This window comes from Prionailurus viverrinus, chromosome A2, assembly GCF_022837055.1.
Source record: "Prionailurus viverrinus isolate Anna chromosome A2, UM_Priviv_1.0, whole genome shotgun sequence".
NCBI classification, from domain to species: domain Eukaryota; kingdom Metazoa; phylum Chordata; class Mammalia; order Carnivora; family Felidae; genus Prionailurus; species Prionailurus viverrinus.
In genome coordinates, this window is record NC_062562.1 from 62749393 (window position 1) to 62776851 (window position 27459).

Below are 27459 nucleotides of genomic sequence, written 5' to 3' on the forward strand. Positions count from 1 at the left end.
GCATTCTTGAGATCCCAGCCACACCTGTTGTGACAGCCCTCTTTTTCTTGGACAGAGCAGGCTGGGGTAACAGGGGCCGGGGTCCTGTTCGGAGGCTGGTGGAAAGCACGCTGGCTGGTCACCCACCTTGGCAAGCGCGGTGTAGTTCCCGGGCTGCAGGAAGTAGCCAGGGACGGTGAGGGTCTGCCCGTGAGTGCTGACAGCAGGGGGCAGGGGCACCCGTGCCCCCTCGGAGTTCCAGAAGGTCCAGGTGTAGGAGAGGCCTTGGGAGATGTCACAGAGGATTGCAGACTCGAACGTCACACCCAGGTTCACGGGCTGAGATCTCCATACCTGCAGGTTAAAGAGAAAAGAGTCTCGAAAGGTTCATTATGCCTGACGCCACAGAGAAGCATCAAAACTTACTCTCAACATCGGGCACCAGTGACCCTCTTGCATAATCACAGGGTGAGCCCCTTACAGCTGGAATACAAAACACTGAAACAAATACACATTCTTCCTGAAGACAAAATCATGAGTCAATATACAAAAACAAGAAAGAATACGTGAATGTTTATACTTATATACCCATGAGAGGAAAAATCCTTCTAAGCATAAGATTAATGGGAAAATATGAAAGGGAAAATGTGAATAGATCTGATTCCATAGAAATTTAAACTTCTGAACAAATATAGTTTCAAAAAGATATCCACATAGAAAAGAAACACATGGGTAAAATACATGAAAGTTAGTATTGTTTAAAACTTTTTTATGTTTATTTTTGAGGAGACACAGTGACAGAGTGTGAGTGGGGGAGGGACAGAGAGGGAAGGAGGCACAGAATCTGAAGCAGGCTCCAGGCTCCGAGCTCCAAGCTGTCAGCACAGAGCCGGGCACGGGGCTCAAACCCACGAACTACAAGATCAAGGCCTGAGCTGAAGTCGGACACTTAACCACTGAGCCCCCCAGGTGCCCCAGTATTGTTAAAAATCAAGAAATATTAGGGGTACCTGGTGGCGCAGTGGGTTAAGCGTCTGTTTTCTCATCTTAGCCCAGGTCATGATCTCACAGCTCGTGAGTTCGAGCCCCGCGTCAGGCTCTGCACTGACAGTGAGGGGCCTGCTTGGGATTCTCTCTCTCCCTCTCTCCCTGTCTGCCCCTCCCCCATGTGTGTACACTCTGTGTCTCTCTAAAACAAATTTAAAAAGAAAGAAACTGGTATTTGTTAAAATTGGAATGTGACTTTTGACGTTAAGTGTGTCCAGTGACAGTGGCTTCTCCTGATGCATTTCAGATGATTTCCCGTTTTTCTTTACACTCTTAGAAAATGTGTTTGAGACAAAAAAACTACGAAGAAAAAACGGACTCGTCAATGTTGTTTTATTTTAAAAATGAAAAAAACTTGAGTACTCTTTTTTGTGGAAAACCACCCCAGGAGGTGCCTGGCTGGCTCAGTCAGTAGAATGTGCCACTCTTGATCTCAGGGTTGTGAGTTCGAGCCCTCGCTGGGTGTAGAGCTTACTTAGAAAACAAAAAAAGAAGAGAACCCCAGATCACACAGCCAATACACAGTTTGAGCCACATGGCGTGGAGTCAACTCGACCTTGTTTAACCAGGGAAAACCCCCATTTGGTGGCTCAACCCAAGAGCAGAGTCAGGATTTAAGCGCAGACCCCTCTCCCCTGATTCCAGGGGGACCCATGCTCCTAATGGCCACGTTAGGGGTCCCCCCTGACCTTCTGTCCATCTCCCCGACCCAGAGAGCCCACTGCCCGTGCAGACTGATGACCTTCTAGGCACATGCTGGCCTCATGGGGGCATGGGTCTCACTTGTAAGAGACTGTCACTGTCCCGTAGGGCCCACATGGCCAGGAACCACCCGGGCCTTGCCCGAGGGACTGTGTACCCCCCAATCCCCACTGCCTCATCTGGGGTAGGAGGTCCCCAACCCAAGACCCTGGTCAGCAGCCCATCAACGGCCTCTGATGCCAGAAAACCACGGGACACATTCGGGCAAATGCAGCCGAGTCCCAGGCTTTCACTCCGTGTGTCACTGGACACTTCTGCCCTGAAAGGGGAAATCCGCTCCACACAAGAGGCCTCAAAGGAACAAAAGGAATAAAAAGTGGCCCTACTTTTCCTAACCCGTAGTAGGCGCTCAGGAAAGGGCTGGCTGACACCATGTGTACCCGAACATCCCCTTCTCCTGACAACACTTCTGTGCTTTGCACCAGCAATTTCTGGAAAGCTTCTCAGAGCCAGCAGCTCTGAGCACCAGAGGAAGAGGGGAGAATGCAGGCCCAATCAGTCTGGAAGGAGGACCCCTGGGCCTGGCTCTGGGCGCTCAGAGGCCCTCAGAAGCACCGCCTCACGTCCAGCACGGAGGGCCGGCTGCACAGAGCCTCCCTTTACTGCCCCAAGTGCCATCGTTCTGGCCCAGCCCTACCTGCACCTTCCCCGGCCCCATGTTCTTCACCGGGGGCGGCTGGCAGGGCTCACGCACGACGAAAAGTTGCTTTCTCAGGGAGGCGGTGCTGACATCGTTGAAGGCGAGGACCTGGACGGTAAACTCCCCTTCCCTGGAAGGGCCACAACGCACAGGAATGAAGAGACTGAGCCTGTCCGTCTGTCCCTCCTCCTCCGGGACACCCTCCATCGGAGTGAGTGTAGGACTCCGAGCCGGGAGGCTCAGACCCGGACCCGGGTGGCCCGCGCCTCGTCCACTCCTAACCTTGAATGAGGCTTCCCGTGGGCACGTCCACCTCCCCAGGCAGGCCTAGCTGTGCGTGGATCTCCAGAATGCCTCACACCAGGTAAACAGTGGGTGCTCAATAAATACCAAATGAAAGGACACAGCCCAAGCGCCTCAGGATGACAGAGAGGCCCTTCGCAGTCTTCCGAGCCCCTTCTACCCGCGTCGGGCCCCCACCCCTCGTCCAACTGCCCTCTCCGTGCCTCCTGGGGCTGAGAACGTCCATCTTCCTCCTGCCGTCCCCAGACCAGGAGCTCCCGGGGAGCAGCTGGGTTTACATGTCACTCTTCAGTATCTGCCAACAGCATGTGCTGCGGGGTCGGTTAGGAGACCCTTACGTGCCGGCCTCCGCGTGCAAGGCCCTGCCTGCGCCTGAGACCCTCACCTGCTGTAGCTGTGGCTGGCAGAGCTGCCCCCCGGGCCCACGGCGCCGTCCCCAAAGTCCCACAGGAAAGCGACGTCGCTGCCGAAGTTGAGTCTGCACTCAAAGGTCACGCTGGTGTTGAGCAGAGCCGAGGATGGGGATGCGAGCCGATTGGCGACAATTCTCCTCTGCGCCCTGATGCGGTGGGGCTCCGAGGCCACCCTGCCCAGCCTGCTGGAAGCCTGCACCGTCACGCTGTACCTGGGGGGGGTGGGGCGGGGACCGAGGAGGGGGCAGGTAGGGCAAGGGGGAGACAGGAACAGGTCAGGGGCAGAGAACCCCGCCTCACTGCCTGAGAAAGGTGGGGGTGGGCATGGTCCTCCACAGGGCTTTCCCACTTACTGGGGGCCACCCCTCGGTCATTAGGTCAGTCACCTCCAGAGTGGGGGGGGGGAGGGTCAAGCACTGGGACCCCTCCTTGGAGGGGGAATTTACCCAGGTGGGGGAGATGGGATCTGAACCCAGGAAAGTTTGGTTCCAAAGCCCCACACATGCCCCTGGTGCAAGCGGGAAGGAAGGAGCCTCTTCTTTAAATTCACATTTGAGGAGCGCCTGGGGGCCCAGTCAGTTCAGCGTCCAAGCCTCTGACTTAGGCTCAGGTCATGATCTCACAGCTTATGGGATTGAGCCCTGAATCGGGCTCTGTGCTGACAGCTCAGAGTCTGCTTAGAATTCTCTCTCTCTCTCTCTCTCTTGCTCTCTCTCTTTCAGTCTCTGCCCCTCTCCCTCTCACACTCTCTCCCAAAATAAATACACTTAAAGAAATCAAAGTTTAAAAATGAAAAAATAAACAAATGTACATTTGAAGTCCCATTCGCGGACACACCAGCGGCACTAAGTGTGAATGTAGCTCGAGGTCGTGGTGGGGAGACCTGTACACTGAGCTACGGCCACACTGCCAGCAGCCACCCCTCGTGATGCCCATTGACTGACCACTGGGGGATGCGGAGTCTTTTCCTAACGCTCCTGGAAGTTGTCCTCACAGGTGGGCCTTCTCCAAAATACCACAGGAACTCCAGGGGGACCGTCTCCTTGGTCACAGCCAGAAAGGTGATGTCGGTGTCGGTGGCAAACACGGTTCCGTTAGTGTAGACAGAGACGGCTGTGTACGTGAGGGAGGTACGGATGCTTCGGGCCATGCAGGGACCCCAGCCTCCTCACCTCCCACACGGTCGGGCGGGAAGGCAGGATCCTGAGCCCGCTGACACACAGGCGGCCCCAGTGCAAAGGCCAGCAAAATCCTAAAGTGACGGGGCAATTCCCTTTGAAATCTCCTGGAAAGCGTCTGGTACGGGGTCAGGGGCTCCCAGAGGATTCTGCACCATAACCCACCCCGTACCTTCAGGCTGAAGCCTCGACGTGGGTGGTTTCTAGAAAGCCCTACAACAAACTACAGGGAAACACAGAGCTAGTTCAAGGGCAAAAGAAAATCTCAGCAGAGCTAATCGCGGAAACTGGCATTGCCCGGGGCCCTCGGTGATCCCGACTGACTCTGACAAGTCTAGAATCAGAAAGGGAACATACGCTGCATCTGGAACCGAACAGTCACGGGTTTCCACGCCTTGCCGCCGCCCACTTGTGTCCGAGAAGTGAAGGACACGTTCCACGAGGGCCCAGTTGGAAAACGATGTGTGACGACAGTGCCTACGCGGGAAAACACAAAACAGAAAATGTAGCGACGATCTTAAAAATCCACTCCTCTGTCTCAAGCAACAGATGGTCCCCAGTTTCCATTTTTTACTCTCTCTGAATCCCAGTGGATTTCAAAATTCTGAAGCCCGAGGTTTGGAATCAGACAAGCCTGCGGAACGTGAACCCTGTCACAGAATGTTTTTCCCGGGAATCCTGTGTTTTCTCTTCTCCCCCAGGAACTGCCTGGCATGGCAGTAACTGTTAATTCCTTTGCTGGATGGCCTCGTCTTTAAAGAGCCTCCCCAGTGCGCACCAAGGAGTGTCTTACTTCACAAGGGATCCTAACAGGGTCAGGCGGGGGCAAGCTTTTCACCCCTCGGACACGCAATGCAAAGGGCTGCACACACATGATACGTGTGCACACACGTACACATATATGCACACACGCATGTGTGCATGTACCGGGAGGGCAGGCACCCCACATGGTGTCAGGGTCCAGAGCAGGACCGTCGTGTCTGGGCACACTGGTCTGCTGGGACAGGAGGAGAGGAGACGGGTCTTTGTTCTCAGGGACTGGTGTTCTGTGCAGCTCTTCTCTTCACGGAGACAAAATCCTCTTTTATAACAATGGTAACATGCAGTGGGTATTTTGTTCTTCATCAATGCTCTAGAATATTTTTTTAACGTTTATTTATTTTTGAGAGGCAGAGCATGAGTAGGGTGGGGGCAGAGAGAGAGGAGACACAGAATCTGAAACGGGCTCCAGGCTCTGCACGGACAGCAGCGACCCCGACACAGGGCTCAAACTCGTGAACCGTGAGGTCATGACCTGAGCCAAAGTCGGACATTCAACTGACTGAGCCACCCAGGTGCCCCAGTGTTTTAGAATTTCTGAAAAATAAATATCTCATGTCTAAGAGTGACAGCATCTCACTGACCACACCTACAACTCAGTTCTGACCAGGACACAGTCACCAGCTGGGAAGAGGAACCACGACGTACGAATCTGCACGAGACTACTCGGGTGGTCCATCTGTGCCGGGTCTCCTGATCCCAACTCCCAGTGCAGACCCCAAGGGCACAGACTAAAATGCCTCCTCCCTGTGTTTTGTGACATCCTGGACAGAGAGGCACTCACGGGTCTAAGTGTATAGAGAGTGTGGGGTCGGTGTGTAAGACCCCATGAGTGTCATCCGGACACGTCCTCGCTGGCCTCTCCTTTTCCCTGCTTCCGGGAAACATAACCCCTAATTCCATCCCCTGAGGCTGAGTATCTCCGATGGGTGCCCACACTCGCCCATGACTCTTCTTCCCACGTGTTGCTGATATCTGGCTGGGATCCTCCACTCCCACTCCACCGGCCTCCAAGCCAGGTCCCTTACAACACTGAGCGCCAAGGGAGCCCCCGCCGGCGGCCGTGGGCCCGATGTGAGCGAAGCGGGAGAAGAGCGCCTGGCACCCTGTGAGCATTCAGCCGCCTGCAGCACCCGTCGGGCCTCCTCTCTGTGTGCAGACTCACTGCCACGCTGTCAGCTCCAAATGCTCTCCCCGCACCCGTTACCTCGCGGCAGACCCACTCCTCAAGGCCCATCGTGGACTGCTTACCCTGCAGGTGCACACGATCCCTCCCGAAACCTCCCAGACCCTGGCCGTGCCCTTGGGGACGCAGCTCCATGTCCTGGCTCCTGTTTTTCAGACGCAGACCTCCATGCATTTACTAGACTGTGAATCCCGAGACAAGGACTCTGGACGCACCCCTCAGAGCACAGTACTGTGCAATCAGTGCTTGCTGAGCGAGGCGCGGTGAGGCAGGAGTGCGTGTCTGGATGGGAATGGCTATGCCCCGCACCGTACAACGCCAGCACAGAGGCTCGCCGCGTCCAGAGTGGAGGGCGGGAGGTTCAGACCCCGGGTGCGGCTCTTACCTTTCTGATCTGTGTGGGAGTCCGTGAGGACAAGAAGCCCGTCCTTGTGGATGCTGCTGGAGTTCATGGACACGGACACGGTCGCAGGGCCGATGTCCACATAATAGGGGCCGAGCTCCTTTTCAGTTCCACGGAACTCACTGTGAATAACTGCCTTGAGCGTATAGACTCCTTCTGGAAAAGGGAGGAAAAATGACCACTAGATGAACCATTAAAAATATGTGCAACATCAAACCTGCGTGGAAGGGCAGCGACGGTGATGACACTGGGAACCGACACAGCAGAGGCAACTTTCTCTCTCAGGAGGGCCACGTCGTGGGCACGGGACACCCCGCAGGCGGGCCACGTCGTGGGCATGGGACACTCCACAGGGCCCTGCATGGGTTTTAGTGCTCCGCTGTGGTGAAAGTCTTAATAATTTTCATTAACAAAGGGCTCTGCATTTGCATTTTGCCCTGGGCCCCGGGAGTTCTGCTGTGGTACACATTCACAAGGATGGAGACAGACCCTGGTCACCCCACCACTAGGCAAAACAATACAGTGGTTGTGAATATCACAAGCACAGACAAGAACACGCGGCACACAACTGCCCTTTAATGAAGTGGGGGGGGGGTGGCACTGAGCTGGCTGGCAGGCGGGAGACCACTGAGCACATAAAACACTCCACAAAAGTTAAGACGGGGAGCCCCTGGGTGGCTCGGTCAGCTGAGCATCCGACTCTTGCTGTCAGCTGAGGTCATGATCTCACCGTTCATGAGTTCGAGCCCTGCATCGGGCTCTGTGCTGACGGCTCGGAGCCTGCTTGGGATTCTCCCTCTCTCTCTCTCTGCCCCTCCCCGACTCCCACTGTCTCTCTAAATAAATAAATATATATTTGTTTAATCTTTCCAGGGGCACTTGAGTGACTCAGTCAGCAGAGCGTCCGACTTCAAATCAGATCATGATCTCCCCATTTGTGGGTTCGAGCCCCACTTTGGGCTCCCTACTGTCAGCACAGAGCCTGCTTCAGATCCTCTGTCTCGTTCTCTCTCTGTCCCTCCCCAACCTGTGCTCTCTTTGTCAAAATTAAACAATAAAAAAAAATTATAAAAAAAATTTATAAAAAAAAGCAGAAATTAATAAACTTAGGGGAGGAATGTAATTAATGAAATTCAAAGACTGGTCCTTTAAACAAACCAATGAAACTGTGCCTGACCCAGTCAAGGACAAGGAGAAAGCATAACCCAGAAACAAGACGCGGCAGAAGGAGACACCCATGAACACTGATGAAACGTAAGGAGCTGTTACCGCCTGCTTGGCTCACTTCGTGCAAATACACGCGACAACCGGGTTTCAGTGGATGCTTTCCCAAGAAAATGTAACTTAAAAAAACTAACTGCAACAGAAATAGAAAACTTCAACAGTAAAAATAAACTCTTTCATTTATTTTTTTAAGTTGATTTATTTATCCTGAGGGGGAGGGAGGGGCAGAGACAGAGAGACAGAGAGAGAGTCCCAAGCAGGCTCCATGCTGTCAGCGCAGAGCCCAACATGGGGCTGGATCCCATGAATGGTGAGATCATAACCTGAGCTGAAATCAAGAGTTGGATGCTCAACTGACTGAGCCACCCAGGAGCTCAAAAATAAAATCTTAAAGAAAAAAAGAAAGGTTGTGGGGGATCGGGGGGTGCACCTGGTCGTCTCAGTCAGTGGAGCATGCGACCCTTGATCTCAGGGTCATGAGTCTGGGCACCATGTTGGGTGTAGAGATTATGTAAAAATAAATTTTAATTAAAAAAAATTTTTTTTATTTTTACATTTATTTATTTTTGAAAGACAGAGTGAGACAGAGAACAAGTGGAGGAGGTGCAGAGAGAGAAGGAGACACAGAATCTGAAACAGGCTCCAGGCTCTGAGCTGTCAGCGCAGGGCCCGACACGGGGCTCGAACTCACGAACTGTGAGATCATGACCTGAGCTGAAGTCGGATGCTCAACTGACTGAGCCACCCAGGCACCCCTGTAAAAATAAAATAAAAAAAAAATAGAAGAAGAAGAAAACATCTCAACCGATGAATTCCCACGGATAAAATAGAAGGTGGCATAGAAGAAATGGAGGCAATTCACATCTATATGCGTGTGTATGTATCAGTCTCAGAGAGTTATCAGCAAATTCTCCAAAATAGAGTAATGATTTCCAAAGCTATTTAAACCATTTCAAGACCAACAAAATAAAGAAAACCTCCACACAACATCGATACCCCAAATTCAAAACAACCGCACAAAACTTAGTGACTACAGACGAGTCCCATGTGATTACCAGAGGAAGAAACATAACTAAAATGTTGGGAAACTGAATTCAGCAGCACGAAGAACAGTACCCCCAAATCCAGTGGGTTTTCCCTCCTAGGAATTCCAGGGCAATTCAGTATTAAGATGCTGGTTAGGGGCACCTGGGGGGCTCAGTCAGTTGAGTGTCTAACTTCGGCTCAGGTCATGATCTCACAGCTTGTGTGTCAGGCTCTGTGCTGACAGCTTGGAGCCGCGAACCTGCTTCAGGTTCTGTGTCTCCCTCTCTCTCTCTCTCTGCCCCACCCCTGCTCATGCTCTCTCTCTCTCTCTGTCAAAAATAAATAAACATTAAAAAAAATAAAAAATAGAAAGATGTTGGTTAATATTTACAGCTCTAAAGAGGCAGGAAAGAAATCATAAGATCAGCTCCACAGATATTGAAAAGGGTTTCACAAGTTGGATGACTCTTGATTTTATCTCAGTTTTTTTTAGTAGGCTCTAAGCCCAAAATAAGGCTTGAACTCACGACCCCATGATCAAGAGTCCCATCCTCCACCAAATGAGCCAGCCAGGTGCCCCATGGCTCTTGACATTAAAAAAAAGTCCTTGATAGGAACCCTCTTCCACTGTTGGTGGGAATGCAAACTGGTGCAGCCACTGTGGAAAACGGTATGGAGCTTCCTCAAAAAATTATAAATAGAACTACACTATGATGGAGCATTTGCACTACTAGATGTTTACCCAAAGAATACAAGAATACTAATCCAAAGGGATACACACACGCCTATGCTTACTGCAGCATTTTCACAACAGCCAAACTACAGAAACAGCCCAAGCATCCATCAGCAGGTGAATGAACAGATGTGGTACATATGTACAATGAGATATTATTCAGCCATAAAACAAAATGAAATCTTGCCATTTGCAATGATGTGGCTGGAACTAGATAGTATTAGGCTAAGCCAAATAAGCCCGTCAGAGAAAGACAAATATGGTTTCACTTATATGTAGAATTCAGGAAACAAAACGAATGAACAAAGGAAAAAAGAGAGAGGCAAATCAAGAAACAGACTCTTAACCACAGAGAACATACTGATGGTCACCAGAAGGGAGGAGGGTGGGGGAAACAGGTTTTGGGGATGAAGGAGGGCACTTGGGCAATGCATGGATGTGCTGAATCACTATATTGTACACCTGAAACTAACATAACACGGGTATTCAATTCCTAGCTGGAATTTGAAATTAAAAAAATGTTAAAGTCCTTGATAAAAGAGCAAAGATGAATATTTCCTTAACATTTGATAAGTTACATCGGTCCCAAGTCTGGTACCCAGTTTAACAAGCGACACTAAAAGCATCTCGCGACAAAGATGCCGCCATCCTCTCCCTTCAGGCCCCCTGTTCAGGAAGTCCCAGCCAAGGTGATTAAGTAGGACAGGGAAGGACAGGTGTCAGGCCGGGGGTACGGGGTTGGCATATCACTACTTGTAAATAATGTTTACGTGACTGACAAACACTGAAGAATACGCTTCACGGTTAAGGATTTGTGGCACTCAGAGTGATAGAACAACGTTAATAGCGAATACCAGCAACTTCTCCACACCCGACGACAACCAACCTGAAGATAACACCTGATGGGTGTCCTCTCTATGAGCTAAAACTCAGAGACCATAAAAGAAAAGATAGAGTATACTTGATAGAAATTAAAATTTCTGCATGAAAAGCAAAAACAACTCTAAGCAAAGCCTGAACACAAACGACACACTGAGAAAAAGAACTGTTGCAGCTTATATCACCTACAAAGGGCTAATCTTCGTAATTACCGAAAGTGCTCATACGAACACCATGGGGAGTTAAGCCACAAAAGTGCTATTCTGGGTACAATAAGGCAGACGCTGGCCCTTTCTCACGGTCGGACCTAATAACTAGTGAGAGCTGCTCTGGGGACTAGAAACCAGCCAACCCTTGTTGCGGGCAGTTTAGTAACAACCGTCAAGTTACAAATGCACCTGGGGTGCTTGGGCGGCTCAGTCAGTTGAGCATCTGACTCTGGCTCAGGTCACGGTCTCACCGTTCGTGAGTTCGAGCCTCACATCGGGCTCGCTGCTCTCAGCCTGTCAGCTCAGCCTGCTTTGGATCCCCTGTCCCCCCTCTCTCTGCCCCTCCCCCTGCTTACTCTCTCTCAAAAAATAAGTAAAAAAAAATTACAAACGCACTTAGCATTTGAGGCAATAATTCCTCTTTTCTTTGAAGTGGCAAAACGGCACACACGTGTGATTAGTCACCGCGGTGTTGTCTGTGATATTGAAAGATTAGAAGAACTCTCGATGTGTACAGATAAAAAGCATGGTTAAATAGACTCGGGCACATTAATGTGCACCCTGCATGTGGCAGGGCAGGGAAGCCCGTCCTGTGGGGACATGGGAGGAGCTCCAAGATGTGGCCGGGCGTGTGTGCCAGCGGGGAGCAGGGCTCCGAGTGCCGTGCTCATCTGTGTTCAGGAGGAGAGAGGGTCATGTACGGGCACCAGAGGCCTAAGGAATAGAGAGCAGGGGTCCCTGAGGGGGGACACCCATCACCACACATGCCTCTGTAAGGTGGGGGCTTGAACTATGAGGATGTCCCAAGTTCAAAAGATAATTTTAAAAGATAAACAGAAAGCGGGAAGCTGCACGCTGCTGGCGAGCGGGAAAAGGTCAGAATTCCCACCCACCCCGCCCCCCACACCGGCGATGGGGACTCGGTCCTTTTCCGGGCAGCATGGTCCCAGCGCCATGGTGTCCGGAGAAAGAGGTTTTTTGTCACTTTGCCTACATGCAAGGTGTTCGACACTTTAGTACGAATGATGAAGCATTCAGCATCATGCGTGTGTGCACCCACCTGAAGAACAGTGTCAGCAGTTCACACGGTGGCTCAGAGCTTTCCCTGGGGAGGGTCATGTGGCTCCTCAGGTGTGTGAGCCGGACAGACCCCTGTCCCGCCTCCCCTACGTGGGGAAGGGTAGCAGTGGGGCTGGCAGGACGAAGCAAGGGAAAGTGCTCGGGGGCGGGCTCGGTGCAGCCCCCGAGCCTGTGTTACCAGGACACGGAGGGTGCGGGAGCCCCGGGAGGAGCGGGGTCTCCTCTGGCCCAGTGTGGCCGGGGCTACGCGTGGGGTGTCACCGAGTCTGCACCCGCTGCCCGTGCTCTAAACGGACGCCGGACAACCCACCTCTCCCAAACTGGTGGAAGGCGGTGACCGCTGTTCCCTCGGACACTTCGCGGATCCTCACTTGAACCCCACAGCCGTCCCCGAAATCCAGGAGCAGACACAGACTCGCATCGGAAGCCACCTGGACCCGAAACCCCAGACTCAGAGGGGCCCAAGTGTCAGCTTCTGGGAAGCAACGAACGGCGGGATCGACTGTGTCGGCAGGACCTTGCACGGAGATGGCCCCAGGGAGACAGTGAGCGAGGGGACAGAGCTGCTTGGGACGAGGCCAGGACACCGAGACATTGTGGCCGAGGGAGCTGTGGGGGGACAGGAAGGACGGCTTCAGAGAGCATGATGGTAAACCGGGAGGGACGGAGACAGGAGGGGAGCAGTCTGCCCAGAAGCAAGCGCTACTGGACCCGAGGGCAGGGCTGACTTTCACTGGTTCCTAAAGTGGGGTCCCGGGTCCAGCAGCATCGCATCACCGACCTGGTGAGAAGTGCTGGGGGCGGGGGGGTGCCGGGGCGGTGGGAACAACGGTGGCCACCTGCGTGGTCCAGGGCACTAAGGCTCAAGGCGCTGGCCACAACTACAATCACCGCTAGGTGGACAGGAAGACAGTGAGTCGCCGGCTCGCTGGGTGTGGCTCCCGAATCGGTGGCCTCCGCGCCACCCTTCGCCTACCTTCTGGGTAAGGTGGGAGAATGTGAAATCGGGGCGCTGGTTTGAGCGGATGCACGCGCCCCGACCGGGGCCCCCATCGCGACAGCGGCCAATGTGACGTCAGTCCCTGGAAGCAGGTCGGGGGCCACGTCCTCTGCAGAGCGCTGTCGTCCCGTGGTGCAGGAGGGGGTCCCCACCGTCACGCTGCAGGAGCCCACCACGGGGCGGGTGCACTGGGATTTAAGAGGTTAAGGAGTGAGGGGTGATGACGTGGCCTAGTCTGGAGTCAGGACCGGTTTCCGGGTTTCCGCCACGTCAGAAAGCCGGCGAATAGAGCGCCCCGGTGAGGCCGAGGGCTCCCTGACTCGGCTGGGCTGGCGCAGGCCGGCCCCGTGCGCCGCACACATGGAGGGGGACAGGATTCACGCTTGCCAGCACCCCGGCCAAGAGAGCGCCCGGACACCCTCCAGCACGTTCCACCAGGAGCCTGGGGAACCCGTATCACCCGAGTCCACGCTGCTCCCCGGCTGAGCTACTACCAATTTGCAGGGTCAGAGATGATCAAAGTGGACAGCTGGGCGATGGCGCTCTGGCCGACAGCAAAAATGCGCTGTACATTTTCCTTATTGAGGATCCAATCGGGTTGTGCTTTCCAACCGCCTGAGCGGGGTCTGAAGGCCCAGAAGTTGGACACATGGCTCGCCCAAAGGCCCCAGGGCCGCCTGACCCCACCAGCAGGTTTCTGGAGACAGTCGGCCGTGTCAGGCACACACCCACCTGGGGAAGACCACAGAAGGCACTGCTCACTTTCCCAGCCACACACATCCGTCGGCGACAGGGGCGCGGGCCGCGGCTGCTCCAGGAGCTGGAGATTGTAACGGAAGTTTCCCGGTTGTTTCTGGACACAAAGGGAAAAGGGACAGTGAGGACGGCCACGCTTCCCCGCTCATGGGGCCCATCTGAACACGACTTTCTCCCCAGCTCTCCCGGGGGGCCCCTCTGTGACCCACACCTGCTCCTTGGTGGTCCGGGTGACACCAGGGTGCCCTGCAGGTAGAGGCCGAACCAGTGTTCCGGGGATGAGTTTCACTGATGAGAAGCATATTTAAGGCCACAGACTAAAATCTGTGCCCAGATGGGACCCCGCTTCAGATGGCTGACCCGGAAGGCAGGTCACTGTCTATAGGGGCTCTGCCATCCAGGGGAAGTGGGCTGCCCTGAGGCAGAACAAGGCCTCCGCGGCATTCACTGTGAGGTCACAGTGGCTACTCCCGTGTAGGACGGCTGCCCACTGCGTTTGGCCCATTCACAGGTTCCGGGAAAGGGATGCGAGGGCCGTGACCCACAGCCAGCAAGGATGAGGCCCTCTTAGAGGGACCCCATCATGTTCCCTGTCACAACCCCATATACCTGGCCCGGTGAGCCGCACAGGGGAACTGTGCCCAGGCCTCTCAGGTACAGAGCACTCAGGGCTGTCTTCCCTCAGGCCCAGGGCACTCAGAGCTGCCTCACCTCAGGTACAGGACACCCAGAGCTGACCCTGCCTCAGGCCCAGGGCACTCAGCACTCTACCCCCCTTCACGCCCAGGGCATTCAGATGCAGTCCCCCCTCAGGTACAGGGAACACAGATGCCATCCCCTACTCAGGTACAAAGAACTCAGACTCTGTCCTCCCTCAGGTACAGGGCACTCAGAACTGTGCCCCCCTCAGATACAGAGGACATAGATGCTATTCCCCCCAAAGGCATAGGGGACTCAGAGCCACCCCCCCCCTCACGTATAGGGAACTGAGATGCTGTTCCCCCCTCAGGTACAGGGAATTCAGATGCCATCCCCTGCTCAGGCCCAGGGCACTCAGAGCCATCCGCTGTCAGGTACAGGGCTGGGCACCTTCTCTTCGGGCAGGGGAAGGTTGCTTCTGGCTCTTGTGCTCTCAACCCTGGGCAGGAAACAGCGGCTCCCGGCTCACCTGGCCTTCTGGCCAAGGTCCTGGCCCACGTGATATTCCACTGCCTCCTGTCTGGACTTCAGCCCAACCCACGTAACCCACGTTTACTGTCCATGTGTAAAACCTCTGAGGACTGCACCCGTGCCCTCATGGGAAGGGAGAAATACTCATTGTGGGAATGCCCAGGGAGTTTCAGGTCCCGTGGGCCTCACTGCCACCCTGACGGCTGCCAGGTCCAACCCTGGCCTGGGTCTCCCCCACCTCCCCTATCTTCCTTCTCTATGAACCTGACTGCCCTAGGGACCTCATGCAAGTGGACGCCCACAACATCTATCCTTCTGTTACTGGCTCATTCCACTTCACATCACGTGCTCAAGGCCCATCTAATGCTACTGCTTTAAAGTGTGCATGTTTCGCACCCACTACAGGGTCTAGTGCCCTTGACCCTGGCAAGGCCCGAGGTGTTCCCAGTCTTCACGGTGCCCCCGTGGATGGCTCCCAACATGCTGGGGGAGGTTGGTCATGGCGCCTGATCTATTTCTCTCAACCGGCAAGAAGAGGTCCTCTTTCCTCCATCACGGTTGGTGTTCTGCGTGCTGTCCACGTTCTCCCGCAACCCAGGCGGCACCCCCTACATCACCCCGGCCCTGGCAGGTCCTTGGAAGGCCCCATGCGTGTACAGAAGAACAGAGCTCAGCCAGGGCTCCCTGACATACCTGTTGGCACTATTGCCCGGATCCGAAGCAGCCCCTGTTCTCCTGCTGACCACACTTAATGGTGCTTGACCAGTTGTTTCCAGAATGTTCTGCAAGGGGGAAGATAATAATCATTTGAGAGCTGCTTACAAAAACTCGGTAAATTAGGGAAAGTAACACTATTCCATTCACAGACTAGCGGTTGGCCCCTGCTGTGCCGGGCTGTAGAGAACCAGCGGAGAACAAAGCAGTCTAGTCCCCTGTTCCTGTGGCACCCGCGTTCTTGGGGACCTGGGGGGCCAGCTGGCCATGGCTGCGTGGCAGGCGCCAGAAGAGCAGGGGGTGATGTGGGAGACAGGGAGGTTGGATGGGAATTTGCATGTCATTCTGAATGAGATGCAGGTTTGGGCACCAGCATGACATAATCTGACCAATGGTATGGAAGCGTTAGCCCGGCTACCATATTGAAAAAGGCTATGGGAGGCAAGAATCCCAAGGGACATCTTCTGACTTGACTCTAGATCCAGACATTGGATGGACTCTAGAGACACGAGTGGGCAGGGTGGTGCCACTGTCTGCCCCTGTGGAATCCCTACAAGAGGTGGGCACCATAGGACATTTTTGTCAAATTGACCGGCACAGATCTCCCTTGACGTACGAGGGGGTTGCATCCAGATGAAGCCATCATAAGTTAAAAAGACCGTTAAGTGGAAAATGCATTCAACACACCCACCGTCCCGGACATGACGGCTGAGCCTGGCCCACCTTAAATGTGCTCGGAACACCTACACGAGTCTACAGGCGGGTAAAACGCTCTTCTCACAAAGTCTATTTTATAATAAGCTGTGGAATGTCTCATGTAACTGGTTGAATGCGGACCTGAAGGTGAGAAGCCGAGCGGCTATGTGGGAGCAGAAGGGTGGTCAGGGCCTCGGTTGCTGACTCTTGTGACCACGTGGCTGCCTGGGAGATGCTCAGGTCCTAGTGAGTGTCACCAGCACGGGAAAATTCCAAGTACAGTTTCTATGGAATACGTATTGTTTCCATACCACGGTAAAGTGGAAAATCCCAAGATGAGCCATCGTAAGTCGCAGATGAGACCGTCTATAATGAGACTGGCTGACAGCTTCTAACTGCACTGGATGATGCGAGGGGGAGGAAAGGAGAGGCTCAGAGATTCGAACTCCCAGCTGGAGCTGCTTACAGATCTTTGTCGCCTGGAAGGAATCCCGACCCTCCTGTAGCCACAGGGCTGAGACTGCCGAAAATCAGGCCAGAGGCTCCTCTCTGGGGTGTGCGTCCATACCAGCGAGAATGCTGGCCAGCACCAGGAAAAGGCACAGCCCTGCCCGCAGTCCCCGGGGGTGTGGCCCTGCCAGCAGGTGGATTTCAGCCCTGGAAAACCGATTAGACAGAACAAGCTTCTGTTGCATTAGGCCACCAGGTTTGTGATTTGTGTCGGTGGCCCCGGGAAGCCCATGCAGGAGCTTGGCTCCGATGTGGCGGCCTCGCTAGGGTGGTGGTCAGGGAGGCGGGGAAGGGGCTCGGTTAGGGACACCGGTAGGAGCCAGGAGCCAGGACGGGGCAGGAGGGGCTATGGGAGCCAAAGCAGGACCAAGCAGGAGAAAGAAGGAAAGGCAATGCCAAGGGCTTGGCAAACTCGGGGCCTGGGTGGGCACAGCCGGGCACCTGGGGCCAACTGCGCCAAGATGCGTCGCTGGCCTCCGCTCTGCCGGCGGCCGCAGCCTCCTGTGACGAAACCCACGACTCCTGCGCCAAACGGCAGGGAGGAGCCGGACGGGGGGATGGCCGTCAGACCTTTCCAGGGCTTGCCACCTCACTGGCCCACACTCAGAGCCCCAGCCCCGACAGTGCGCCACTCGGCGTACGTACAAAAGGCAGCCACCATCCTCACACTGAGTGCCCAAGCTTCAATTATTCTTGACATCACGTTTAGCACAAGTGGTTTCAGCCAATTAATAACCCAGCTCCTCCCCTCTCGGGAGGCCCTCACCGAACTGTCCACGCACACTCTCCACCTGCTCTGAGTACCAGACCTCAGCTCCCCAGAGGAATTCACAGCAAGGTGTCGAGGGCCAAGGCCAAGGCTGACAGATGCCCAGCACCCGGCCTCTCTGCACCCCCACTGCCACCTGCCAGTCCTGCTGACCGGGGGCGGGCCCTGCCCTTTCCTGGGGATGCGACCCCTCAGGCTAAGGCAGACCCCCTCCCTGAGTCTGGAAGGTGCCATGAACTGGGAGCAGCCAGAGGGAACAGGACAGGGGCAGGGACAGCCACCAGCTCCTGGGCCTCCATTAGCCTCCTGCCTGCAGGTCCCACAAATTCTACCTTCAGCTGAGCTAGTTTGTAACAACACAAGCTTACTGCTAAGGGTTTCTTTTCCAACTCTCCCTATTTATGCAAAATTTCCAGAATAAACTAGTCCATGGAGGCTGAGAGAGGATTAGTTGTTGCCGGGGGAGGGGTTGGGGAGAGATGTTCACGGGGCATTTCCTTTGGGGGATGATGAAAATGTCCCGGAACAAGAGAGCAGTGACAGTGCACAACCTCGTGAATGTTCTAAGTGCCACTTAACTGCACACCTTAAAATGGTGTTGATGGTAAAAAAAAAATAATAATAATAATAAAGGGGGAAGGGGGGAAGAGCTTAGGCCTTACGTGAACACAGTGGAAATCACGATCCATTCTGCGGATTATACAGTTCCTGTTAAGTCTAAGTTGGACCATAACCTAAATTCAGCCCATGACGACTTCCTCCCCTGTTTCCCTTCCTGCCTCCACCTCTGCCCCTCGCCCACCACACGTACACTCCAATCGTTGGTCAGCTACCCGCAGGACCTCTGAAACATCACATTGCTTCTTGCCCATAAAGCCTTTTCCAACTTCTCCCGTGACCTGACCCTATGCAGCATCGCAGCCCCTGAGAAGGCACCCAGCCCTCCCCACCAGGCCCCTGGGCCCCAGGGATGCGGCCAAGGCTTCCGCAGCCCAGCAGCCCAGCATTTACATCGTGCTCTGTGCTTTCCTAGGCGGGAGTTCCTGGAGTGCAGGGCCCTGTCGTTTTCATTCTCGGAACCGGTGGGCACAGAGTAGATGTGGGATATGTGCCTGTTTCTGAGTCAGTACCCAGGCAGAACCTGTGTTTGTTACCTTCTGGGATACAGTAAGGATGCTCATGTTTGCAACAGAGACAGAGCTCAGAATGAGTGGGACCATTGGGTACCCTGCATCCCACAGGCCCGGGTGGGGAAAGGCCAGGCCCCACAGACGCCACAAGCATCGGTGGCAGTGTTAGGACCATAAAGGAAGCGAGTGCCGAGGGTCCCCTGGCTCCTGACCTGGGGAGTGCCAGCTTCCCAGCACACCCACAGAGACAGAATTCAGGAGAATCCCACTTTTTCTTTTCCTGTGGGTCTTCCGTAAGCAGCTGACGCTTCTGCAGAAAGAATAGTAGAGTGGACGCAGGAAAATGCAGCCCCATTTAATGAAGTTTGGGAAGTGGTATTCTAGAAACTTTGTCAAAAACTTAGTCAAACTTGCTAAAGGTATGTAATGAGTAACGGAATAAAGGCTGGAATTTGGGGGGAAGCTTACAGTGAAAATGCAGCACTTTGTTCTGGGGCAAAGTCACCACAGGGTACCTCTCCAGGGAAGGGTGTCAGGCTGTGAAAGAGTTCCCAAGGAGTGCCTCAGAAAAGTGAGCATAGTAGCTGCAAAGGTGTGAAAGAACATTCACAAGGTTCGACCTACATTTGTGCGCATTTTACATTTACAGCACCCATCAAATTATGCCCATGGACCACAAAATAATTCGGCAAGTGCAGCTTTAAACATTGTTTGCCTCTGAACAGCTTGAAATGTCTAGAAACCTTCTCTCTCCAAAGCGTGCGGCCTGAGTAGTAACTTACAGGCTGTGCTCTCCCCCGGACAGGAAGAGTTTTCTGCCCACAGTGTGGGCAGTCGGGCAGAATCTGTTGGAACAGTTGTGCTAACGGCAAACTCGAGAAAGCCAAGGAACGGCAGATAACCAGGCTGGTGGGGCCGGCCAGCAGGACGGTACCAGCACCTACCAGCACCACACTGGGAGGACCGGCGGCCACGTTCCTGCTGTGACCCCCAGGACCCAGCCACACCTGAGTCACAGGGCCTGCGGCTGTGGGACACAGTACTAACCATGCGCAAGCATTACTAAGGGCCCCGAATGTCTTATTCTGCAATAGCGAAAACGTAATTCTGATCAGGGGTACCCACATTTTATTCCAGACAACAAGACGCTCTGAAAACAGAAAGCGCTAAGCCAGCCCTCAGAGTTCTGTCCTGAAGACATGAAGGCTGGAGGGAATATGCCTTCCCCCACTCGGTAAAGACCCCCAGGTCTCCCAGGAGTCAGGTCACAGTAAGGACCTGGCTCACCCACCCAGTGTGTCCTGTCTCATCACTCTCAACTCAACATCTATTCACCGAAATCACCCCCAATCTGCCATCTGAACTACAGCAGTGGGTTTTACAACCTTAACATTCACTTGGGGTAAGAAACAGTATTACTCATTTGTGTTTGTTCTAGAAAACTACATTTGCTTATTAACGTTTCACGTAACATTTAACCTATGAACTATGATTTTTGACGGGTCCCAGACCCAATTCCAAAGTCACCCCCAACACCAAGCAATTCTCAGATACCAGCAAGAATTCAGCTCTCTTCTGACGCCTTCTACCAGAGACGGCGTCAGACCCCACACACGGGTGATGGGCTCAGTCTGCCAGGCCCCCCACCCCTGCAACTTCAGGTGCCAGCCACAGCCCCAGGCTATCACCCGGAGGTTCCAACGGGCCTCCTCCTTTGGTTCTTGGTTCTTTTAATTGGTTAGAGAGGCTCACAGAACTCAGGGAGACCCGTATAGTCCCGTTCACCAGTAAAGGATATGGTGAAAAGTGGAAAAGCTGCAGGAGGTGAGGTGTAGGAGGGGGCATGGGGCTTGACCACCTCCCCAGGGCTCATTGCCCCCCATCTCCACGTGCTCACCAACCCGGAAGCTCTCTGGACCCCATCCCCTTGGGTTTTTATGGAGCCAGAGGTTGGGGGTGGGGTGGGGGGACTGGAGTTTCAACCCTGGAAACACAGGGTTGGTTACCCCAGCAATCAACCCGCCCCCACCCCCAGCCCTGGGGAGGGGTCTAAAGTCTCCATTAACGTAACAAAAGACACGCTCCCGCCCTCTATCACTGCAAAGTCCAGGGGGTTGGGGACGAAGACCACATACACATGAGAGATCTATTCAGGTCATCCGGATGCCCAGATGGGCATTTCCTACAAGTCACAGTATGGCACACAACTTTTAATGTGGTGTGACCAGCTCCACCGACTGGAAACACTCTCTGTAACGACTTGAAGTGGGCAAGACCTATCCGTTCTCCCCCGGCTCCCCCTGCACCAGAACATTTTACAAACTCAGTCCGGAGTCTCAACTTCGCACAACAACACACCACAGAACCGCCTAATCATCAAACCGTCCAGGACCCCAGTCTGCAGCCCCACTTGGCTATTGCTCGAGGCTGAGTTGCCCCGGGGATCCAGGGAGCAGGGCCATGGGGGCTGGGGGAGGAGGGGTGGGTGGGCTCAAGATCAAGGAGAGCCTGGAAACGGGCAGGAGGTCCAAGGCCTTGGGGACAACCCCCAGGGCCGGCTGAGCGTGTGGGTCACCAGAGCAGGTGTGGGTGGGGCACCCACACCAGGTCCACGACAAACCCACGGTACCAGGGTCCACTTGTGTCTGGGAACGCACCCCAACGAACTTCTCCCGAACCCTGCTCTCAGATCATTACAAGTTCCCCGTTGCAGACATCCTTCCGGATTAACCTGAAACGATCCCTATGAACTTTCACAAAGTGGCAGCTGAGCCTGGAAGAGCTCCCAACAGGAAAAGAATGGGCTGACAGAGGTTAATTTTCAGATACAAATGCCCTTAGAGGTACTGTGTACAGGACAGGGGACCTCCTGGGGAATACTGGAAACCCCATGACAAGTACGAGGGACCACGTGGGGAGTACTGGGGACCCTGTATAGAATACTGCATGCAGACCTCTATGAGGAGTACTGGGGACCCCATGGGGGTTACTGGGAACCCCAAAGAGGAGTTCTGGGGACCCACATGGGGAGTACCAGAAACAGCTGCAGAATAATCTCTGCCAAGGGGCGGGGAGGTTCTGGGAGCTTCTGCAGAAGGGGCTCCTTCCCATCAGGACAAAGGCAGAGCTCTGGGCTGGCAGCAGTCAGAGCTCACTGCATCGGGCACATGTAGCCTCGTTCTCAGGGCCCGCCGCACCCCACGCTGCTTGCTGTGCCCCAGCTTCTCCTAGGACACTCCCCACCTCCTCATGCCACTAAGACCGTCTGTCCCGTTCTCTCCACCCCAACTGCTGTGGGCCGTTCTGATAGCCAGACACAGACGCACCTGCTCAGACGTCCAGGTAGTCTAGTCTTACCAGTAGAGGCCTTCAAAGAGCTCCCCCGGGGCCCCCAAATAGGGTTTCGGCTCCCTGGGAGCCCCCTGGGGTGCAGCCCGTCCCCACTTCTGTCTCCGGAACGCATCCTGGCTTCTCACGACAGGATTCCAGATCTGCAAGTGAACCCCGCTCCCTGGACGTGGCACACAGGGCTGAAAACACATCTGGCCGGCTCCTACCGCACCCAGGAGGCTTTCCAAGGCTACACCGGACACGCGTGCTGCTCAGGGAGCAAACCCGAGCTCCCCAGATGCCAATACCTTGTCCCACGACACCAGCGACTCCAGCGAGGGTGGTTTCTCCAGTCCCGGGTCTCCTTCCGCCCGTGTCCGCGCACCCAGAGGACGGCTGGACTCGTCGGTGTTCATAAAAGGCGCAGGATTAGCGTGGACCTCTGGGGAAAAGAACAAACGAGGTGTGGGGACTGCAGTGTTCGATGAGGAGACCCGACCTCACACACGGGTTAATGCCCCCTGCTCTCCAGATGGGTCAGGAGTCCTGTGCCCGTGGGCTCTGCCTGTGAGGGCGGCTGTGTGTATTCGGTGTTTCTTCCTTTTCATCCTCACCTGGCACAGCGTCTCAGAGGTAAACAAACACAGGCTACGTCAGGCAAGTCCAAGGCCAGAGCTCCTGCTCACCACCCGACCCTGAGGGCCCTCCCTCTCTCCTCCAGGGCTCAGGGCAGAGAGGATGAGGTCAAGGGCTCCCGAATCAGGGAGATGGGCACAAAATGGGAGGAACCGCAGTCATGGGACTGGGCAGGGATTTGCTGGGTAAACATGAAGACCAAGAAGATGCCCCCAAATTTATAAGCCAGGATGCTCCCACCTGAGGGCTCTGGGCGTGCCCAGCCCTGCCCAGCTCCCTGCTCCCAGCTCCCTGCTCCCAGCCCTGCCCGGCTCCCAGCTCCCTGATCCCAGCTGTCAGTTCCCCACTCCCAGCCCCGCCCAGCTGCCAGCTCCCAGCCAGGCCTGTGTCCACCCTCCACCTGCCTCCATATGCCGAGAGCAGGCAGAACACATGTTAGAAAGAGAGCCAGGGTTCCAAACGGACCCCCTTAGGCCAAGTCACCAAACCAGGGCTTCACCCCTAACTGCTGTTCCAGCTTCCTCCAGAAATAGTCTTGGGGCTCTTGGCGGGGGGCCTCAGTCGGTTAAGCGTCCCACTCTTGATTTCAGCTCAGGTCATGATCTCATGGTCGTGAGTTCGAGCCCCACATCAAGCTCTGCACTGACAGCATGGAGCCTACTTGGGACTCTCTCTCTCTCCCTCTCTCTGTGCCCCTCCCCTCTGCTCACATGCTCTCTCAAAAATAAAAACGCAGACATTAAAAAAAAAAAAAAAAAAGAGCCAGACGCTTAACCGACTGAGCCACTCAGGCCCCCCTGGTGGCATTTCTTTTTAAGTGCTTAATCTCTGCCATGTGCGCACACTTTTTTCCTCTTGCTGATTCCCTTCTACTGTATTGAATTCCCTGCCCATGAACCTGTAGTTTGCAAAACCCAGATGTAGGGCGGGTCCCTGCCTCTGGACGTTCTGACCCAGGCTGCAGTCTGTCTATGATGTGAAGCAGGTAGGAGAGGAGGGTGGCCACGGCTTTCTAAATGGTGCATTTAAATTCTCCTGCAAGGCTGAAGCCCGGCTCTCACAGGGCTACCAAAAATTCCAGTAGCAACTGGTGACCGGGAGGAGAGGCAGAGAGCCGAGCAGGAAGCCGAATAAACATCTGCCTTCTTGATGGAAAAGAGAGTGAGAGGGAGGGACATGGCGTCTGCTCCTCTGTCCCGGCCGACAAGGTTCAAGAACCTGGAACGCTCTTTCTCTACCTGCTTGGTGGCATCTCGCCTCTTCTGCCTTTCCTTCCTGCTCCTGCTCCAGCACGACCTGGGGTGCGACCTGGGGTGCGGCACGACCTGGGGTGTGGATGGTTCCAGTACCATCCTCAGTGCCTCAGCCACTGCCGGCTCCTCCCACCCTCAAGGTCAAGGAGCAAAGAGCACCCTCTTGGACCACCCACTTCAGATTCCCCCACTGGCGTCCCAGTAAAAACTGACAGTGGGGAAAACCTGACTGACTTTTAAGTGGATACAGGTGAAACACATTTGTGTGAACTAATTTAAGTTTGCCGGTTTAATTAAGATAGACCTGTGTTTAGAGTTATCGGCATTAAATATGAAACCTCGATTCTACCCAGGTTTACTAAAGTCAAATAAGCTTGTGTTATCTCTGTTGCAATTTCTTTTTTTTAAAACTATTTTTTTTAACGTTTATTTTTATTTTTGGGACAGAGAGAGACAGAGCATGAACGGGGGAGGGGCAGAGAGAGAGGGAGACACAGAATCGGAAACAGGCTCCAGGCTCTGAGCCGTCAGCCCAGAGCCTGACGCGGGGCTCGAACTCACGGACCGTGAGATCGTGACCTGGCTGAAGTCGGACGCTTAACCGACTGCGCCACCCAGGCGCCCCTCTGTTGCAATTTCTTAGCAAAAAGATGACTTAAGGTGATGGTTAATTTTGTCTGTCTCAAAGTTTTCATGGGTAACTGTTAAGATGGCTTTCGGAGTCTTTGGTAACCTGAAACTTTAAGGTTTTGCATGATAAATGGGACTGAACTCATTGGACACCTGGGTCTTTTCCACATGGGATGGAGTTGCTGAAGCTCTGATAACCGAACATACGTTTGCACTTTTAACCTCTTATTGCAGAGGAACTACGGCTATTTGGGTGTATTGGACCATAAACGGAAGCAGTTTAACTTTTCTCTCTACCTAAACCCTCTAAAATTCAAACAGTCTCAGGGAGTGTTCTTTCTTTCGTGGCAATTACAATTGTTTGCATAAGTTCAATAAAAATCTGTTTTCCTCGTAACAGGACACCACTGGAAATACTGGCTATTTTACCAAGACTTTGCCTGGAATGTTCTATTTGAGACTGACCTGCATAGACTCAGATATGACCATCCGGCTTTAAGGAGCTAAGGTTGACTTTATGAAACACGGAGCCATAAAGCCCCTGGGATATGTGGGCCTGATACCTTGCTTATGGAGTTCCCAGCAGCCTCACCAGGTGAGCAAAGAAAGTCACTTCCTGGCAGGTGCAGGAAACGCAGGATGTCTTGGGGACCTCATGGAGAGGAATTTGCCCAATTCCACAGGAATTTCAGGCCTGTCTGACGGAAGTACTTGGCTTGGCTTCTGGCCTGGAGAAGCTACTAAGAGTGCAATCTGGAGAATTCCGTATAAAAGATTCCGGCAAAACAAACTTTAAGACATCCATATGATCAACCACTGTTCTTGCTGAACTTACGTAAATAATTAGGTCAAGTTTGTTAAAACTGGACTTGTTCTACAGACGAATCGGTCTTGATTTGGCCATCTCTGGAAATGACGGTTTTTAGAGAGAAAAACCATGTTTCTGTAACGCACCCTTATGGCTGTCAAATTCTAGTTCCGATTGTCTTTAAGTGTTTGTTTGCCTAAACTGGACGACTTGAGGTAAACATCAGAAAAACTGTCGCAATAGCACAGGTATGGACAATCTTCTCCTTATCCTGTGGGGATGGTAACAGGACCCCATGGGCATATCGTTTAAACAACTGGGAAATGGGATGGATTCGCCTAACAGTTGTACATAAAAAGACTTTTCTCACTGTAGACCTATCAGCCAATAAAGACTACAGTGCTTTAATAAATTATTCACTTCAGGCTGGGGGAATTCATAAATCTTTAAACATGCCAACAATATTCTCCCTAAACCTGATCTGACAGTTCCTAGAAACCCACCCCATACAACCCCAAAGACCTTGTTTTCTCAAAGGATGCAAAGTCTAATACAACAGGGGATTTAACTCCAAAATAAAAGGGCCCCTGCTGGGTCATATTATGCAGTGAAGTTAGAGGGGCACTCTTCATGGGCTCCTGTACCTAAAATAAAACCTGTACCCCCTTCACAGGAAATCAATGAGCAAACTAATATGCCTTCTTTTCAAAAAAAAATTTTTTTGACATTTATTCATTTTTGAAAGGCAGAGAGAGACAGAGTGCAGATGGGGGAGGACCAGAAAGAGAGGGAGACACAGAATCCGAAGCAGGCTCCAGGCTCCAAGCTGTCAGCACAGAGCCCAACGCGGGGCTCGAACTCACGGACCGCGAGATCATGACCTGAGCTGAAGTCGGCCGCTTAACCGACTGAGCCTCCCGGTCGCCCCTAATTTGCCTTCTTATTTCTGTGAGCCTGTGGAAGACCTCAAACCTCTCTTAGGATGCTTGTACCTTTCTTCTTCGTTCTCCATTCCCCATTTCTACTAACAATTCCTTCTTGCAATGGGCCACTCAAAAGGACCACCACAGACCTGTGGTGTAACCTGTGAGTTACAAGCCAGAAAGACCAATCCGATTGCTGCTGTGTGCTCCCACTCCCATCTGAGGAGGCTTCAAGCCTGACATCTCAAAATCTCACTGGCAGCACCGGGAGACACTGGGTTTGAAATGCGCTCTAACCATTCACCTCTGTTTTTCTTGTTTCTGTAAAGATACCTCTTACTAATTAGCTGAGTGTTTACTAAACAAAGCAGCGTCTATAGGACGGCCACGCACTGCCTGTTACACAGTGGAGGCTGTAAACGGCTCTCAAGATAACATTACGGTATTAAATACGAAAATAACTCCAATGCATAAAACCGTTCTACAAACCAGAATGGCACGAGATGTGCTGACCGCTGCACGACGTGGAACTTACACTCTCGTGCAAACAAAATGCTGTGTGTATGCTCCAGATGACCAGAGAAACGTTTCTGGATTTCTGCCTGACGCAGACACTCCACTTGCTCTGAAACAATCCCTCTTTCCTTCAGTGATTGGTCAAACTCCTGGACTGGAAGATGTTCGTCAGCTACCAAAGGGCTTATTTGGGCTGATCTTTCTAGTTGTTCTAATTACGTTTTGCCGTTTTCCCCTGTGTCTCCCTGCCTGGTGCCAAGACTCATCACTGCAATGACTTCGGGCCAGCAGATGATCCTCTCTACTCAAGAAGGTTCACACACGTTGCCCACGTTGGATTCAGCTGCCTCCGCCTTTTGTAACTCCCCTATATGTTTCCCAGCTGACCCATATTCACCCGTATGGCTGGGGACGTCTCTACACCCCCGCTCAGCGGGAAGAAGCCACAGAAGACGAGACCTTCCACCTGCAGCAACCCTGAAGATCTCAGGGTCAAAATTGTTCAGGGGGGATATGATGAGGGAGCGTGGGGTGGGCTGAGGGCAGAGCACAGGCTGACAGCCCCCCACCCCCACCCCCACCGTGGATCTGTGTGATGTTCCTCGGACACTCCTGGCCGCCTAAGAACACAGGAAGGGGGTTCAAGTGCTTGCTGTGGTGACGTGGGAAACTGAGGCAAACGAAACATCAAATCCCGTTACTGCCTACGGCTCACTGACTAGTCCTTGAAACCGGCA

General features: G+C 53.5%; 1 protein-coding gene across 1 annotated transcript in view; it reads right to left on the bottom strand.

Moving 5' to 3' along the window:
• The window catches only part of PKD1L1 (polycystin 1 like 1, transient receptor potential channel interacting), a 126079-nt gene that overhangs the window by 84515 nt on the left and 14105 nt on the right, over positions 1 to 27459 (bottom strand). Inside the window, exons 3-13 of the mRNA XM_047848980.1 lie at positions 22265 to 22398; positions 15501 to 15589; positions 13614 to 13734; positions 12858 to 13069; positions 12192 to 12490; positions 6713 to 6886; positions 4680 to 4799; positions 4089 to 4257; positions 3117 to 3356; positions 2426 to 2558; positions 127 to 333 (exon numbers count right to left, since the gene is read on the bottom strand). Coding sequence (XP_047704936.1) covers positions 127 to 333; positions 2426 to 2558; positions 3117 to 3356; positions 4089 to 4257; positions 4680 to 4799; positions 6713 to 6886; positions 12192 to 12490; positions 12858 to 13069; positions 13614 to 13734; positions 15501 to 15589; positions 22265 to 22398 — 1898 coding nt within the window. The remainder of the gene's footprint in view (positions 1 to 126; positions 334 to 2425; positions 2559 to 3116; positions 3357 to 4088; positions 4258 to 4679; positions 4800 to 6712; positions 6887 to 12191; positions 12491 to 12857; positions 13070 to 13613; positions 13735 to 15500; positions 15590 to 22264; positions 22399 to 27459) is intronic.